Raw genomic sequence first — 18,378 nt, forward strand, 5'->3', positions numbered from 1 at the left:
TTACACAAGGAGACCCAGATAGTTTTTACCTCGCTCCTTTGTTTTAACTGCTGATGGCACTCAGCTACTCTGGTTGCAAGAAGAGAACTGCCCGTGGGGCGGGAATATAGTATTAACATATATACCGATGCATAGCAGCAGCCTTCCCTTAGATGCAAGCGAGAAAAAGCAGTGCACCTTTCACAGGTACTTCAGCTGAGACCACGAGTCACTCTGCTCAGAAGAGCCTGTCGCATCCCACGCCCTCTGTTTACCTGTGGAAGAGAAACTCACACAGCTGTCCTGCCCGTGAATGAACGTGACTAGAGCCACAGCACACACGAGAGGTTTCCTGGAGCGCAAGCTGCCAGCAAGGCAGAGCTCAGGGGTGACTCTTGACGAAAGCTGTAAAGATACAGCCCCAGCAGACTTCTGCAGTGCCGCTCTGGTCCCTTACAGAAACTCTCACTGGCAAAGTCAGGGCTAATTTGGCACTGCAACCAGACACTAGGTAAAGTCTACTCGTCTAGTTCAGACCGCAGAGCACCGGACCCTGGAAGAGCACATGCCACCTCGGCTGGAAGGCCTGCATGGAAAGAGAATGCCTCCTGCAGCTGCACGTCCCTCTTGAAGGCAGAGCGCCTTTCTGTTTATCAAGCTTGACTCCTCGAGGCTTCTCCCCAAAGCTCGTTGCGAGTGTCCGACGTGTGCCAGTAAAGAGATCAGCATGCTTTTCACTCAGCGCAGCTGAAGGAACGAACGAGACCAAACTGGAGTTCCAGGGAGCTTTTATTGAGTTTAATCAACAAAATCAGGATTTTACCATTCATCTTTTGTGCACTCAGAACTCATGAAGCTCTTCACAAGTCAGTGCTGCGACGCACATACAGCCAGAGAAAATACATTCTCAACAAAATCTGAGCTCCGCTGGAGAGTTTGCCAATTACCGATTTAACAGAAAGCCAATTTTCCCCTCCCTCCCCTGACTGTTTTCAAGGACTAGTCCGTGTTGTTTGCTGGTTAACAGTAAGAATACCAACCTCTTGACTAGGGACCAGTGGATTATGACATTCCACCCGAACTGCAAATAATTTCTTTTCTTGAAATAAAAGTTCCAGTTTCTTTCAATAAAGGGAACAGCGACTATTTTCTTCTCCTGACACCCCTTCCCCGTAATTATTGGTTAAAATACAGCGAGGCTGTATCTTAATAAACCCATCCCTCCCCCCACCCCTTCTTACCCTTCCCTAACTTGTCTACAGCAGAATTTAACAATGCTTCCACGTAGGGACATTTTAGCAACACAACGGTGAACTGAGCAAAACCTGTGTGATAATCTGCCAAAGCCTCATTTTGAAGATTGGATGCATGCTCTTTGGTCCAGAGACCGGGTTTATTACAAAGATAAACTGTGATTCACAAAAGATGGCCCAGAAGTTCACAGCGAACGGAAAACTCCCCGGATGGACTACTGTTGCCCAACCTTTACTATGGCGGCCGTACCGCTGGAGTTCCTGGGAACAAAATTAACTCCGTCCTCAGAAAGCCACAGCTGCTCAGCCCCAGTGGCATGACAAAGTCCAGCACCGGGACAAGAACCACCGCTACGGCAGCTCGGGAGACGCGGCATGGCATCTCCGTAACCTCTAGAACAGAAACCGAAGCAGGACAGCCGTCTGCTCAGGTTTGTGTCCTATCAGTCATTTGGAAAAAAAAAAAAAACAACCCAAAACAAAAAAAAAAACAAAAAAACAAGGGTGTGAAGCATTTTTAAATCCTTGGAGCAGACACCCTCCCCCATCCCAAGTAAAAATAAAGAACAAAAGATCAGAATGAGATGATTTGATACCAACATGTACACAACATGAATTCATGTTGAGCTTCCCTGTTCTTACCCACAAAAAAAGTCACAGAGGGCAAAGGAAAGATGCTCCCATCTCATTCTGGAAATTGAAACGTACTTAAGACCAACCCACCCCCCTCCCTTTGGGAAAAGCCCTCCAGCAGCTGTCGTGCACTCCCGACGGCGCACACCCAGAGACCAGCCTGTAGTTTCTCTCCAGTAAGCCATCTGAAGATTGGCGTCACCCTCTTCACAGCCACTTCACCCAGCTGTGAAGCTCCATTTCATCAGATTCATGGAGTGACGCTTTTAGACTTCCAGGCGAGAGGAAAAGTGCAGAATACATCAGATTCTCAGTCACGTCATCTTTGTCAGAGGAAGTATTTGACCTAGGGCTCATCACTGAAGGCTCCAACTAATGCAGAAATGTAAAGGCTGGTACGTGACCAGCAAAAACAGGAGCTTGCAAGGAATCTCAGGAAGCCAAGATTTATACAGACTCCTTCCTCCTGGTTAGGGAAAAAAACAACCAAAAAAACCCCACCCCCAAAACGAAATAAAAAAAAAAACCCAAACCAAAACAAACCCAAAACCCAAAAAAAAACCTAGGATGATCCTAGTCCTTTGGAGCATCTTTCCATTTGCAAGATCGCATCTGTTAGAGATAGCCTACTAGCACCAAAAATAGGCTGCTTCCTTCTTGACAAGAAGCCACCTAAAAATGGTGCCCCCGATAGTTTAGGTAAGTGCCAATCCTCAATTAGAGGCCAAGTTTAAAGTAATACTTTCAACAGTTCTGTGCTTCAAGAGGGACCATCAACGCATGGCACCAGGCTAACCTACCACAAATCCAAGCAGAGCACGCACGTCTGACTCGACATCGCTATCCTGTTCTTGTTACACGTGCATGCCCTGGTAAGATACAAAACTTTTATTTACATTTTTCACGTCTTTGTTGCACTAAAATGATCCCTCTTGCGTCTCTCTGGAAAATCGTAAGCTGGCTGCAGTACAAGAGCAAGATTTTACTTTTGGTCAAAGTTACCACCCACAAACTCCCACCCCCCACCCCCAGAAAGCACCCCAAAATTGTTTACATTTAGTACCTGCCAGTCAGATGTAAGCTGTGTGGCTCACAGAGTGTCTGTGACCAAGCTCTTGAGTTTGTACTCTAGTGCAGCATTTGCTACAATTACGGAGTCACTGCTGACAAAAGGAAAAAAAAAAAAAAATCCCAAACACAAAAACCTTTCCATCTTGTAAAGTTGTTGTCAGGAGGCACCTGGCTTCTATTTAGGATCCTCGAGGAAACGGATGGGTAAGTCCACCTTGTAGTTCCAAACAATTTTACTTGAATTTAAAAGAAGAAAAAGGGTCAAAACAGGGAGAAATTAAGACAATTAATTCCTGCCTCAAAGGTAAGCAAGCGTGGTGCGAGTGCAGCGTCTGTATACGCAATAAACGACTGAGCACAAGGGACTGCATTCACCCAGGTGCCTCCTGACGGTGTTGGTGAACAGGCTAAAAGGGAATTTAAAAAGAGTACGGTTTTTGATTTGTCTCACTCCTTTTGCCTGTAGATCAGGCCAAACATCAAGCATGTTGGGAGGGGCACAATTTAAAGCAACACTACTCGACCAGAAAGCACTTTTCAGCAATATACAATGCAAAATGACAGACAGTTCATGCCAAAACAGAGGAGATGGCAAGCAGCTTTCTGCAGCTTCTGACATTAACAGGGGTTTGCCCTTACCTGCTCACAAGTCTGTATAGAGGCCGCTCTGGGCAGAAAATGCACAACGCTGCGGGAAGTGAATCAATCCCACAAAGCTCCAGAACTGTCAGTTTATGCACGTAAATTGGTTTTCTACGGTTTCTATTAAACCCAAATCCACGCCTTATGCATATACTGCTCAGCCACACCGACACCCACCGGATTCCCCTCACGCCATGGTGGAACACAGGTCATGGCCCCCTTCAGAGCTTGTCAAGTTCCTGAAGTTTCTAAGGGGGAAATCAAAGAGCATCTCCCAACAGGCTGAGCTACACATTTTGAGGCCTCGCAGCCCCACAAGTGATCTCTTCCACACGAGCGGTACCAGACAGTGTTGCTAGCACCAGAGCAAACCCACCCTGACAAGGAACGCTTGTAGAGGCCTGCTCTTCACGGCAGTCAGAGCACTTCTCATTGGTTAGTGTTGCAGAAAACTGAGCCCCTCTCATCTTTAGCTGCTCCCATAATCAGTCTAATCCCTTTAACCCCAGCAACCTTCATCACAAAAGAAAAAGTTATATATGAACCCAAACGGAAGAAAAAAAAATCATATTTACAAAGTTTGTACAATATACACATCTGATTTTCTATGGGACACACTGCACCAGAGGAAAGAGGGCCATGGCTCTGAAACAAGTCTACGTAACAAGTGCTGTAGCTACTGATGGAGACTCTTACGGAAACCAGTCTTTAGTGTTCTGCTAGAGCATAGGGCTTTTCTTATGGCTCCTGCAAAGGATGACAGGCTACTCTTTCCTTCTGGAGCTATGATGCTGCACCTAATCAGCCCAGATTTTAAGTTGGTTTCATTTTAAATACAGGTATTTACAGTGTGGGTGAACTGCAGATGCATATCAACTCCTCCAATTAAAAAAAAAAAAGTTGAAGAAAAAAGTAGTATTACCAATACGTTTCACCTCCCAGCCCTGGGCTTGAGTACTTGGGGAGGAGGAGAGGGGGAAGAGAGGGGAACTTTGACCTGAAACCAAAAACGGCTGTCGATTCCTTGGGCTGTATCGGAAAGGTGATATTCTGAATGGTCTCATAGCATAAGGCACTTTGCACGAATAAGTAACAAGCTCTTTAGCTTAAAAACAGATGAGTAACCAGGGAGAAGTTGAAATGCACTCAGTCGGTGGTTGAAGAATTTGAAATAGCAGACAAGCTCGTGTTCATCAAGATTCTTCTCTTTTCAGGGTTTCTCTTCTTCCCTTGCTGCCCCTCCCACCCAAAGAAAAAAAAAATTTAAAACCAGCAGTTAGTGCAACTAATGTTCAATCAGCACACAGTGCAAACAAGTGGAAAAACAAAAAGACATTCCTCCTTTTATCTTCTTTCTTCCTTGCTGCCAAATTTAAAAAGAAAAAAAGGCCGAGCTCTTTAGTCTTCATAGTTCCGAAATGAAAAGACGAAGAAAAACCCACAAAGAGAAGGGTATCCCCAAAGAAACGATGTGTCACAGATCTGGATCAAAGGGCTTCACCTTCTGGCATGTGTAATCAAAGCCTAAAAAAACACAAACCAGAAAAACAACCACAACACCCACAGTTAAATCACTTCTATGCAAAACCAGAACATCAGTAATGAATCACACTATGTAGCAGCTCTGGAAAAGCACAGGGCATTTGGAACAGCTCAACCTCAACCACAGCTTTGCAGAAAGAGGTGCTGCTAACGCCCTCCTATACTCATGGAGCACAACTACCTACTGGTTTCTTGTCCTTTAGGAAACGTCAAACAGTCCTCGGGCAAGCTTGCAGCATGCCCCTTAAGGAAGCCACCCAAGAGCCTTTTCCAAGTTCACTACCTGGTGTGGGTTTTTTTTGTTTTGTTTTGTTTTTACTCATTTATAAAACACAGAGAAAGCTCAGCCAGCAAAGCAGAGGCTGCAAGTCAGCTTGGCATGACTGGCTAGGGCTATCCTCAAATGATTTCAAAGAAGGGACATAGGTTCGTTTTAACACTATCTAGCAGTCTGCTTCTATGGCTGCTTTTTTTTTTTTGTCACCCGAGAATAATTTCAGCAGCTTCACTGGGACTCTCTAATTCACGATCTCTAAGAAGAGTACCCGAACGAACAATTTCCAACCCAAACTGTATGGTGTCTGACCTTGCACAATATAGCATCTCAACTAGAACCAGAGCAAACATCTTCCTGTAGCTATTTTGCTCGACTGCAATCCAGGGCAAGTTTTCTTCTTATAAAAGACTTGGTTCAGCAGTTTTTCCTCAGACAATGATCAGAAAGGGCACACTTAGGAGTCTCCGACAGTGAAACCTCATTTTTTTTTAAAGCTATGTAGACGACCTCGAGTGGCAGCAAAGATGAATTACAGCTCTGCTACCTACTTCGTCTACTTGCAAGAGTTCCGTGAACCAAAGGATGCAAAAGATGCAGCACCTTTAACTTGAACCTGTTCCTCCTAACTGGTGAGGTGCTCAGGCTCTTTTGGCGCTGTGTTCTCAAAGCTATCTGTTTTCTCTCCTCACCTTTTTGAGGACCACCTTCCTCTCTGCCCCTCACCAACTTCTCATTTTAGCTGAGCAGTACAGAAAGAATTCCTTAGGCTACTAGTAGCCATCTTGGCCTCGCCAAACACCATTCCCCGCTCCCCCTTTTCCCCCATTGTTGGTCTCCTTAGCATACGGTCAGCAGTTCCATTAGAAGAACTAAAAATGACTCATCCTCCCCTCCCAGCTTCAGCACATCCACAGAACTCCTTGCACTGACAGTCTATTTCAAATCCTTGTTTTCACATTCAGAGCCTTTTCAGCACATCAGTTTCCCCTCTTCCCCTGTGGTAACATTCACACATCAGCTCTTCTTTCATCCAACACCACTTCCCCATTCAGGAAGGCATTTACATACGCACATGTTTACTGTTTCTCATCTTCTACAGGTTCGCTGTGGTATTCTGCCACATACAGGCTCTTGTCAATGTTGCTTGGTATGGGTTTAATTTCAGTTCCCAACTGCTCCTCAATACTTTTCAGGTTGAATCGATCATCATAGGTGATCAAGTTGATGGCCAGGCCGAGATGACCAAAGCGACCTTGACAAAAAAAAGAAAAAAAAAGGAAAAAAAAAAAGAAAAAACCCGACTGAACCGAGTAATAGAAGGCTGACTGAAAAAGCCTGCAGACTCTTGAGTTAACAACAGCATTCTCTGAGGATGAAAGCAAATCCAGACCCCACGACAGGTCTCTACAACTTTCACATCAGTTTTTGGTAAGGAGTTTTGTACTGCTATAGGTGTAAGAAAACCCAGGAGGTTCGAAATGCTCTGACCAAACCTCCTCATTATTTACCAACGGAAAGTCTTCCACTACTGAATTATGCACGTCCAGCCCTTCTTCAGTAACAGAGTTCTCGAGCAAGTCTGAACTACAAAGTTCAAGTACACTGAGTTCCTTTGTTCACTGCCTTTCTTAAGGGTGTATTTTGCTGATGTCCAGACATTAGAAACATACCTTGGAGCACATGCAGAAGAAAACTATGCTTAAGACACCACAGAAACTGAGTTTGCAGTATAGAATTTTCCCAAACCACAAAGAGAAGCATCAGTAAGCCTCCTGAGATTAAAGCAAAAAAGGATTTTTTTTTTTTTTTATTTTTTTTGAATTTTCCCAAACCACAAAGAGAAGCATCAGTAAGCCTCCTGAGATTAAAGCAAAAAAGGATTTTTTTTTTTTATTTTTTTTTTTTCTCTCCTTTTCTCATTAGGCTGTTCAGGCCAGTTTCAAGAGAACAGCCCTTTATTCAGATATTTGTGAGGATAACCATCTGAGATGATACCCAAAACTAAATCTGTCAGAAAAATCAAAGCTACCTAAAATAATTCTCAGATACAGTAATAAAAACCAGAAGCCAATTTAAGCCTAAGAAACATCACAGCCATCAGCAAAGATGTACCTAAAAGATGTTTTTCCTCTCACCTGATCTGCCAATACGATGGAGATAAGTCTCTGCCAGCTTTGGGAAATCAAAGTTTATCACCACATTCACAGCTTGAATATCAATACCTCGGGTAAACAGATCTGAAAGACAATCCAGGTCACGAAGAAAGTTAATTTCAGTGAGATCAAATGCTGACAGTATTTAGGGTGGAAAGATTAACAGTGATTAACATTGGCTCGCGCTAGCTTCCAGATATAAGCTTCCCTTGTATCAAAGACAGTTTACAGACAATTCTGTTATGGCTTCTTCTTGCTCTTTATCCATTATACATGAGTAACACAAGAAGAATGACCAAAACACCAGATCTGCACATCTATGCCGAAAAAGTAACTAGCACAAAGCTAGTTTTTTCCATGTTAGACTATTTCTGAGCAGGTCTTCTTACACAAGTATCTCCTCGTACACGGTTGTGCATCGCCAATGTCACAACAGACTTGAGATCTGAACTGCATCCCACTAGCTCAACTATTTTTATTCCCCTTCTAGCAATTTTTGTTAAGACAACCCAGACACAGGTAGTGATTGGCAGACACTGCCACGGTACTGCCCAAACAGGCCGCACAATGGAGAACTCTGATCTTACACAGGCCAATCCAAACTATAAAGATATTTAGAAAAGACGAGCTATAAACATTTAAAGAATCGGCAAAAGTTACTCGGGTGATCCTAGCCACAGTTATACCGATATTTCATAAAGCTTCTGAGTTTTTGGGCCATAGAGTACTCACATGTGAAAACATACAGAAAACAACTAGTGCAGAAAATACTGTCACAGTAAAACGACTTGTTAGCAAGTTGCACCTTCACGGTTTGTCACAAAAGACAAAAATCTACGTGCCTAAAGGAGGAGTGCTGTGCCCTGCTGCACGCAGGCTTGGCAAAGACACCTTAAAACAAAACAGTATGTTTTGTTTTATTACAAATCAAGTGATCTGTTATACCTGGGCTAATGGCTAATCCGCCTTCTATCACAACCTTTAGAAACAGGAAAACGTTTAGGAACTCTTACCAGTGCAAACAAGATTGCGGCATAAGCCATTTCGGAAATCGTGGAATACACGATTGCGGTGCTCCTGGAAATATAAATATAAATATATATATACACATACACAAAGCAAAACAAAAAAACAAACAGCTGTGGCTTTCAGGTATATTCAAGTTACCAACACTGAACTTCAATCACGTGAATTCCTCCCCCTCATCATTAGAGAACAGTTGAGTCAAACAAAGCTGCTAGTACATATTTTTTAGCACTTCTTACCCATATATTCTAAAGAACTTACCAGAGAGGCCCCCCATCTGAATCAGAACCCCGTTTGCATCTCACTCTGCTCTCCATCCCGACACCACTTCTCTTTCTGCTTAATTAATTACTGGTCTGCCTATGGCCCAGCAAACATCAGCATTACCTGTCAGTTCCATGGACAGCAAGCTAAGTTTCCTCTAAAGCTTTCATTTGGATTTATTCTAGCTTACATACAAAATGAAAAAAATATTTCAAAGTACTACTGTTTTACAAGTGTCACTTCAACCTTCTGACACCTTTTAGTACACTTGCGGAAAACAAGGAAATTACGAGCATGAAGCTCGAGGGGATGTGACTAACATACAATTAACAGAAACCTCTGCACCAGGAAAAATGCCAATGCCGCTTTGATCGTCTACACCAAGGCCACAGGTGCTGTCGCCATACGCCAGTCGTGGCTTTCGCCAAGAGGTTTGAGCAAAGCCACCTCCCCGACTTCTGATTCCCCTGCAGTCACAGTGCAAGAGGTACTGTTTGCAAAAGCCACGCAGGGTACTCCATCGGCCGAGTATTGGAGTTTTTGTCATTTGTTTTAAATCAGGCTCATTTTCATCTGTGTCAGTTACACTGTGTGGTCTACCACGGCTCCCCATGCTGGCAAAAGCAAGGCAGCAGCAATAGGAGCTCTGCCTTCTGGCCACGGTCTGTGCTTACACTGGACTAATTAACCTGACCTGAAGTACTCCTGAATACCAACTGACCAGCTGCACTGAACAGTCTGGAAAGAGGTTTGGGGGCAGGGGAGTCTAAAAACAAATCGATAGCAAAGCAATACATGTCTCAGTTTCCAAAGAACGTGCAAATTTAAAGCAAGCACGAGACTTAATTCAGCTATGCAGTAAATCTCGGGGCGGTGGAATAAACCGCTGTAGACTTCATACTCACCTGCCTCATTTTAGCATGGATATAGAAGCAGGAATAGCCCAGCTGGGAGATCTTTTTGGCTAGCAATTCAACTCGTTGAGAGGAGTTGCAGAAAATGATCGACTGGTTAATCTGGAGCTGAACATATAAGTAGCGTGCTCAGTAAATGCAGCATTTTACTAACAAACGATCCAAGACAGAAGTCTAAATCCCTTCTAGAAAGACAGCAAAACAGGTATGCTGCTGGTAATTTACACAGTATACATTTTTGTACAAGAGGGGAAAAAATTAACAAAGTTCTGTAACACAAAGGTGCAGGATAAGAAGCACGCATTTCTAGCTTCAGCTAAATAGCACATTTCGACAAGGGAAAAGTGTCGTTAAGCCGTCTTTGCCACCCTCAGTCTTATTCTTGGTTCCGAAAGGAAAAAAAAGCTTCTCTATGTTCTTGACCCAGCCCTATTGCTTACCCTGGAAAACAGCGTATTGAGGCAGTGTACTTTCTGACGCTCAGTTACGTAGGCATAGTACTGGGTAACTCCCTTCAAGGTCAGCTCCTCCATCAGATTTATCTCGTAGGGTTTCTGCAAATGGGAATTCTGAAAAATAAAGATAAGGATAAAGCGGGCGTATCTACATGCAAAACAACGTAAGTACTTCCTACCCTCTGGCACATTTAACTTCCTCCACGGCAAGGACACACTACCTAGCCACTCACTCTTCATGCTATACACAAAACAGACAGGGTGGGTAAAATTTCACAAAGGATTACTTATAAATCCAAGGCGACCGAGCAGGCCGAACAGAAGCACCCTCTGGAAGCAAATCAGTGCAGATGGCCCGTAACTAGCGTACAAAGTGGAAAACAGTACCTTAGAGGCAAGAACTGTGCGTACCTAGCTTTCCCGCTAATGCTATTGCGGGTCAGAAGTTATTTTCAAGCTTCTGTCCTAGATTTAGGCTGACTTAGATTAAACAGTGAAGTCTGCATGCATTAAAAAAACCAAGCACTAACAGCCACGCACCACTCATTCACACACTTCACGTGCAATGTCACCACCGTCACACATATACCAATACACCTGCACTCACCATGAACTTCTGTACGCTCAAAGGGAAAGTGGCCGAGTAGAGCAAAATCTGTCTGTTTTTAGGTAGCGTGAGAATAATGTCTTCCATTATTTGAACAAAATCTTGAGACAGCAACTTATCTGCCTGTAACAACGGAAGTAATAAAGAGTAAGTTAAATCAATGGGGCAAGATTTCAGTCTTCCGGTATTACCGCATTGTGGGGAGAGGAGGGGACAGAGACGGGACACGGGACCCAAATAAAACACCAGGAGCATTCTCCCTGCACTTATGATGGGACCATCCCCTTTGGAGCACATATCATGCCCCAAAAGATGTGCGATTTAGCTGCTGGAGACAGGATTCATCAGTAAAAGGAAGTTTACCCTCTCCTAGTTTTCAGCACTTTGATTTAAACAGCATCAAATTCAGGAAAAATAAATGGAATCTAAATTGAAAACAGTTATCAGGGTTCCTATCAGAGTCCAAGAGCTTTCACACAACTATTTTCTCAACCTCTCACTCAGAAGCCTGTACGCTATTGGACGTTCATCAATCAGTTTTACATACAATTACGTGGTAAGCACAGCTCGCTCATTATAAACTGAAACCAAATGAAATGCATTCCTTCGTTTCAGAATAGACTGTTAATCTATTCTTCAGGAATAGCAAAGACGACAGGAAAGGCAAATCTTCCTAGGTTGTTTTCTTAAAAGATTCACGTGCAGAAAAATTCTTCTGCCAAAATACCTTCTCAAAAATACTGAGAAATGGAGGAGCTATAACCTTACAGTGTCTCTAAGCCAAGTTTGATTTGTTGCTGTGCATAAGGAGGAGACTCGCCGAGACACATCATTGCTTTAACTTGGTGTTAAAATCCCAAAACGTTTAACGGGAGCAACTTGCCTCATCCAATACTATCATCTGGACATGCTCAACTTTTGCTACTCCTTTCTTGATGAGATCGAGAATTCTCCCAGGGGTAGCTATCACCACATGCACTGTAAGGTTAGAAGAGCAAAAAAAAAAAAAATATCCGTTAAGGCGACTATAAAACAGCGTTTCCGGCATTCATGGCCACGTTTCATACGAACAGTTTGAGAGAATAATGACAGCATACGAACAGCGAACAAGACATACTGTAGTCTGTTCTGTAACAGGCAAACAACAAGCAGCAGAAATTCCACTGCCACACTGTACAAGCCTCGAACAAACAGCAACTATAGTGTAGCAAAAGCGCTCCGACCTGTATCATCAAGCCTCATTATGTCATCTCGCAAATTGGTTCCTCCCGTTGTTGCCATCACTTTGGCACCTCCCATGTGTTTGCTGACTTGGATACAGATTTGACTGACCTGCAGGGCTAGTTCACGGGTGGGAACGATCACCATTGCTGAAAGTTAAAAGCGTCAGTGTGAGTTACTAGTAACACACTGTATCTTAAATACTAATCCTTAGAGGAGACAGAGACTTTATGAAAGCGATACTTCTATGGTTTTGGAGTTCCACTCTGGATATCCTGAACAAGACCTAGAAACTGCTTACAACAAGGCAAATTCCGTGCAAGGGTTCTCCATCCCTTGACATTCCCTCCACACGAGTCCCCCAGCCAGCACACTTGCTTATTACTCCAAATCCACTTTTCCAGGGCAAGACAGTAAAGTCCAGGAGATACCTTCCATTTCAAGCTTTTGAAAGCAACTGTGGGACTTTTAAAATTCCACCTCCCCTCCACCACTCCCCATTAACTTTCTTTGAAAGTACAAGCAGATAACATACGCTGCTCAATTTCAGCGACCGGTTTTAGATTCAAGTCTGCTACGCAGCGACCGATACCATTACCTGGCTGCAGCTAAGTGAGATCCATCTCAACTGACCTTGTATATTGTCCTTCTTTAAGTCTAGCCGTTCAAGTAAAGGAATGAGGTAGGCTCCACTCTTGCCTGTTCCGTTTTTCGCTCTAGCCAAGATATCCCTACCAGATAAAGCAATGGGGATGCTCTCCTCCTGAAATGCAATGACAGACAGTGCATGAGCAATCATAAGCCACGCTCGCTGAAGAGGCTGGACAAATTTAACTCTCCTTGCTAACAGTATCATGCAAAATCCAATTGTTTCATGAACAGAATATACTGCAACTGCAAGCATCGCAGACTCACAACAGGAAGGAATTAAGCCTATCAGTAAAGAGTTCCCCAACAAAGCAATAGCTCCACTCCCCATATCCCACTTAAAAGTCCTTATCTTGCCTGGTCATAAGAGAACCAGGGATCAGGTACCACAGGAATGGTAAACTCATACTGACACATTAGGAAAAAAAAAGAAAAATCGGGAAAAAAAGTGAAGAGACAGTGACAGTCACTAGCAAACTCCTCCTATGGAAAAAGATACCCACCTATATCTTAACATGAGAACCACTTTGGCCTGCGTTAATTCAAACCTGCACGCTCCTATGATATACTTCTCATAAAACCAGCAGACTTCCCTTTTGAAACTTCAGCCGTTCAAACACAGGCCCCACGTATTTTTCACTTTACTGTCTTTTACAGCAACATCTAAAGAAGCCTCAGCCTTTTATAAAGGCGGCATGGCTAGAATCTGTTTTAAAGCAGACAAATCACCTAAAAGCTGTAGCTTTCTCATGCCTTAAGGAGATCAAGTGGCAGAGCTGTGTCAATGATAATCCTCCAAAGAGCAATTAAAAGAAAGTTCAACGTCCCTGCCCCCCTGAAGTTTACACATCAACAGTTCTTAATAGAACAAGCCTTAAAAGTAAAAGCAAGATGGAGGAACAGAAAAGTAAACTTGCTAACATACTAATCTCTCTCCCATAGCCTCCATTATGCTCCTTCCAGATGCTTACGATAAAAAAAGCCAAGACAGTGCGATAAAGCCATAGTTATCTTTGTAACAACTAAAGGTATGCAGCCTACGGTAACTCAGTTTTCCGGAAAATTTACAGAACAGCCCTGTTCTCACTGGGACTACTTATGCGAAGGATGTTACTGAACAGAGAATTAGCCCACAAACGCCTCCAGAGCGAAAAGGAAAATCCAAGTTAACGTCTCTAAAGCGTAAGTCATCCCATCTCTAAGTCACCGACTGCACGACTTAGTGATTTAGTTGGGTGTTAGAAATTCTCGCCTTCCCCAAAGGGCCACCAAGTTCCACCGTTCACAACCCCAGTTTTCCCAAATCACGACATGGGTATCCAACATTTAAGCATGAATAAGAATTTTGATAAATTTATAAAAAAACCAAACGCTGCTTGTAAGTAGTCTGTTTGTAAACAACCTGAATAGGAGATGGTTTTTCCCAGCCCATTTCAAAAATTCCCATCAGCAACTCCCGTTTCAAACAGTAATCTTCAAACTCGTTTCCTTTTGTGGAGGTCACGTCCTGAATAATCAAAAAAAAAAGCACATCCATAAGATTAGGTCATACAACCCACCAGCTGTAGATTGGTCTGACTCAATGAGAGATCACCTATGCAGGAAGACCACAAAGCGCATTCTGTTACTATACAGGAGTTCCCACTAATCTGTGCAATACCATACAGTGGAGAAGGAACCATTAGCTTTCTCACAACCAAATGCAGTACTGTGAACATACATGGACATCTTTCGATCTGCCTTGCAAGAGACACCGACAATCAGTCCCATGCCCTAACACTAAAAAAAAGTAAGAAAGCCACAGTAAACTCCGTTTTCGAGCTTTGCAAGAGAAGCATCTCTCCCGAGCAGCTGTAGAACAAACTAATTCTTCATTTAAAATAGCAAGAACTGAACTGCTTTTGAGTCTTTGCTTAGGACAAATATTTTGCCACTGCAGCTTCTTTTATTTAATATTTATTCCTACAATTCAACCATCCTTACCGAAGTTTTGATTCTCAAATCCTTTGGAGGGAGTTTCAAAGTCTTCTTCCAGTCATCACCAGGTCTATAGCAAAAATAAAATAAAAATACATGAAAAAAAAAATCTGGTTTCATAATTTTATTTTGCATTTTTATGTTCTTAGATACAGTGACGAACATGTAATGTTTTCACCTCCTGAAAGCTAAAAGCACCTACACATATGAGCTCAAGTCTTCTCTGAGCTAAGCAGGATGCAACAGGCAGGAAACTGTAAACAGAAAACCAGCAGTCTGCCAAGCGCACAGAGAATTTGTGAAGTCTTTATCCAGTCATGATTCAAGTCCCGTTTTTAGGGCACTGAATCAATCCAGTAGAACACAGATTTAAAACTGAGCGCTGACTTAGTCATATGACAGAAACTGGCTATAATAAATCCACACGAGAATATTTCATCACTTAAAAGAAAAAAAAAATTCTCTTGCCCAGGGAACATCCATTCTTAATCTGTGAGTAACGTGAGAAGATAAAAAACACTTTTGGGGAGAAAATTAAGTAAGCGCACGCTCCACTTGTTGATCAAATGTTGTCTTTTGCTCTCAGTGAGATTCAGACACCCATCCTCCCTCGAAAGCCACTGTACTGGAGTAAGAGTAAGTCCAAAGAGAGTAAGTCCTTCTCTTCCCCAATCCCAGGAAGTCATGAGTGAATTTTGAGGAGTTTAACCCATCGGTTTCACTAGAGTAACCGATAAAAAGAAAAAAAAAAGAAGGGAAACGAGTTAGGCAAACTTTAAGAACCTGAGTATTCCATTACGCACTCTTTGACAACAGCTGGCATTTCCTTCGCAAATAATCGAGTAACAAAGTAAAAGTGAATGTTGTTCAGGGGGAGGAGGAACCACGGGGAAAAAAAAAAGAAAGGAACGTGTTACCGTACCATCCAAGTCTTTTACATCTTTCAGAATTTCCAACCAGCACGCTCACGTTTTATTAGCACACTTCCAAAACCAGTTTGATGGTGGGAGAGTATCACAGTGGTACCGTTATCATCTCAGCTCAGGCTTTGATGAACTAAAGCCGGAGCGCTACACTGAGGAGAGCAAGTGCTACTATTTGAGATCAATGACAAAAGATAACCGACTTTAAAGAACTTCTCACCATGAGAAAGAACTGCAACAAACAACTGAAAAGCATACACAACTGGACTGAGACTAGGTGGCGTTTCCTCCTCCGTCTGAAATTTCAGTTCAGTTCCTTCCCACTCCCCAACTTCCCTCTCGTACCACTCGCAGTGAGCAAAGAAAACAGGATGCTGCTGCTCAGTGGGCTACCTCTGACAAGCGGCTACACGTTCTGAAAAGCAAAGCGTCAAATTCGATTTTCACAACAAACACTCTGCAAAGATCACTGTTAGAGAGAAGCTCACACACAGAAATATAGCTTTCTTTTCATAATGCACGTCACAGGACACTTCTAACCGCCAATGCCATAAAACAACAGAAGAAAATTTTTTAAAATGGGAACCCAAGAACACTTTCCCATACGTGACTTTTAAACGTGACTTTTGTGGCAGCCGATACAAACACTTACTTAATAGCGGTGGTCATACTCTGTGCTTGCTGTTGAGTGCCGTTATTGATTGTGTTGGCATTTTTCAGCTGGTTCATCTGTTGCTGAGTTTGTGTGCCTCCACCTCCTGGGCCCCCGCTGGGTTTTACAGGGCCTCTCAACTGCCCATTCTGACTGGATAGACCCATTATAACAGGGTTCTCTGTTCTGGCCGTGCTCATGTTTTTATTTTTAAAGATGTCTTTTTAGACTTCAAAACTTTGAAAGTCAGTACAGAAACTGTAATAACAGTTTATTAGACTCTCCAAAACGAAGAGATAAATAAGTCTTGCTCAATATATGAGTCCTTTATTGCAATGCAGGCAAGCACCTGTAAGTCACTCAAAAGTAAAGTAGTAACTTGCTCTGATGCACTGTGGATCAACTTTTTTTTAAAAAAAGCCCTCTAACAAAGTTGAGTTATATCAGAATTCACTTGCTTCAATCTGAAAGAGAAGCAGACGATAACAATTAGTACGTGGATTTTTGTCTACGTAAGTCACATCAGTTTACCTTTATATTTTAGGAATCGCTTCTTCCCAGGCAGCGTGCAACAACAGTACTTGCTTTTCTGTTTTCTCGGTGATAATTATCAAGACACGCATCAAACTTTTTTTCCCGTTCTATAGAGCTGCGCCCACCACCACCTTCAGCCACCCAAGATAATTTTCTAAACAGCTGTACTTTCAGCAGCCTTCCAGTAGTTGAAAAATACTACCTGCCCCCCCCCAGCCCCATAAAGCAAGCATGAATTATATCAAATGCTTTGCCGGTTCTTGAAATTCCCCCACTTCTGGGACCCCAGCCCCTAAAGCAAGCATGAATTATATCAAATGCTTTGCCGGTTCTTGAAATTCCCCCACTTCTGGGACACAGCAAAGCAGCCCTGAAATGCTAAGCAACAACGTCATGCACAAGTTTGTGACAGGAATCAAGACCACAGTATCAGGTGGACATTCCAGTTAGAACTGATGAAACCCAATCAGTTACTCTGATTACCCTTTTCACTTTGAAAGGGAAATAGAAATGATGTTTTTTAATTAAAAAACAAACAAACAAACAGCTTACCCTCCTCCAACCCAAAAAGTTAATTCAACCAGCTTACTCAAACTCTTAAATTGGGTATTGATTTAACACCCCTCGGAATAGCGAAACTAATGATATCATCAAGCTGAACTGACAGTAGTTTCCTGTTTTGTTAAGTCTAAGTGACCGGGCCTAAACCGAAGCAGTAAGTAATATACATTTACACTAAGTATCTAGCTTCCTGCTTATGTGTTCCGCATGACGTTACCTTCCAGCTGTCAGTAACAACTCATACTGCGCTCAAAAGATAACATTTGGTACACGTGACTTAATATTGACACTGTATTTTACAGAAAGGTTGGCAAAACTATAAAGAGGTAATACAAAGTCTACGCCTTACATAAAGTAAGCACGGACCAGAGCTGAAAAACTCCTTACAATGATATTAGGGAACCAAGATGCTCCTAGTCTGAAACCTTTCGGAAGCAACAGAAAGCAACCACTACTAAGTAGTAGTAGTTGTGACAATTTCTCATCACAACACATCTGCATCTTCAGAAAATGCAAAGGAAAAACCAGCAGACTACCACTTCCTACCTTCGGCCTCCACAAAAAAAGGTGCGTTTCCCCAGTGAATAAAAGGCACATTCAAGAGCATTTCAGGAGGATGGGAAGGGAATTCAGACTCTTCCCAGACCTCCCAGCTGTTTCCAAGCGTGTCAATTCTAGCTTCACAGCAAAACTTTGAAGTTTGCAGAACTAGGATTTTTCTGCTAGTTACCTTCCTGACTGAAAGCACTGTTTCAAGGCATCTTTGAAGAGAGATTTCTCCTGCCCGTTAACTTTGTAAAAACCGGAGGAGTCACAAAAGTAGCCAGGGCCGCCTAAAAGACCCGGATACCAACGCCGAGGAGATCTCCGACATTGTGGAAGACGGAACCTCTCAGCCCCTTAACCTCCCTCGCTCGTAACTACCCTTTAAGAGGACAGAGATTAAGGGAGAAGGCACAGCCTCATCGAACCCAACAAATCTCCCCGTTCCGAGACGAGAACCGCCACCATTTCGCAAGCCGGCGGGCCGACGCCAAAAAAGGCAC

General features: G+C 43.0%; 1 protein-coding gene across 2 annotated transcripts; it reads right to left on the reverse strand.

The window, feature by feature from the left end:
• Positions 1-750: 750 nt before the first annotated feature.
• Positions 751-18,081, reverse strand: DDX6 (DEAD-box helicase 6). Of its 2 annotated transcripts, XM_009273340.1 has the most exons (14): positions 18,063-18,081; positions 16,238-16,701; positions 14,669-14,732; positions 14,088-14,192; positions 12,671-12,800; positions 12,040-12,186; positions 11,700-11,794; positions 10,817-10,939; positions 10,195-10,323; positions 9,746-9,862; positions 8,564-8,627; positions 7,533-7,634; positions 6,470-6,649; positions 751-5,102 (listed from the first exon to the last, which is right to left on the reverse strand). In XM_009273340.1, the coding sequence occupies exons 2-13, from the start codon at positions 16,435-16,437 to the stop codon at positions 6,474-6,476; spliced, it is 1,452 nt and encodes a 483-aa protein (XP_009271615.1). In that variant the 5' UTR covers positions 16,438-16,701; positions 18,063-18,081; the 3' UTR covers positions 751-5,102; positions 6,470-6,473. The 2 variants fall into 2 exon arrangements, with proteins under 2 accessions (XP_009271615.1, XP_009271608.1); XM_009273333.2 differs by lacking the exon at positions 18,063-18,081 and having other exon boundaries at positions 16,238-16,809.
• Between the last annotated feature and the right edge of the window lie 297 nt (positions 18,082-18,378).

Source organism: Aptenodytes forsteri, unplaced genomic scaffold, assembly GCF_000699145.1.
Source record: "Aptenodytes forsteri isolate BGI_AS27 unplaced genomic scaffold, ASM69914v1 Scaffold187, whole genome shotgun sequence".
In the NCBI taxonomy this organism is placed as follows: Eukaryota; Metazoa; Chordata; class Aves; order Sphenisciformes; family Spheniscidae; genus Aptenodytes; species Aptenodytes forsteri.

What these genes read in the sequence shown, in the direction of transcription:
- DDX6 (XM_009273340.1), bottom strand. Translation starts at nt 16,437, where the DNA reads ATGAGCACGGCCAGAACAGAGAACCCTGTTATAATGGGTCTATCCAGT. An exon ending in AATGAGGCTTGATGATACAG is followed by an intron (nt 11,795 to 12,039) that starts GTCGGAGCGCTT and finishes CTAACCTTACAG; the next exon opens with TGCATGTGGTGATAGCTACC. An exon ending in AGATGATAGTATTGGATGAG is followed by an intron (nt 10,940 to 11,699) that starts GCAAGTTGCTCC and finishes CCGTTGTTACAG; the next exon opens with GCAGATAAGTTGCTGTCTCA.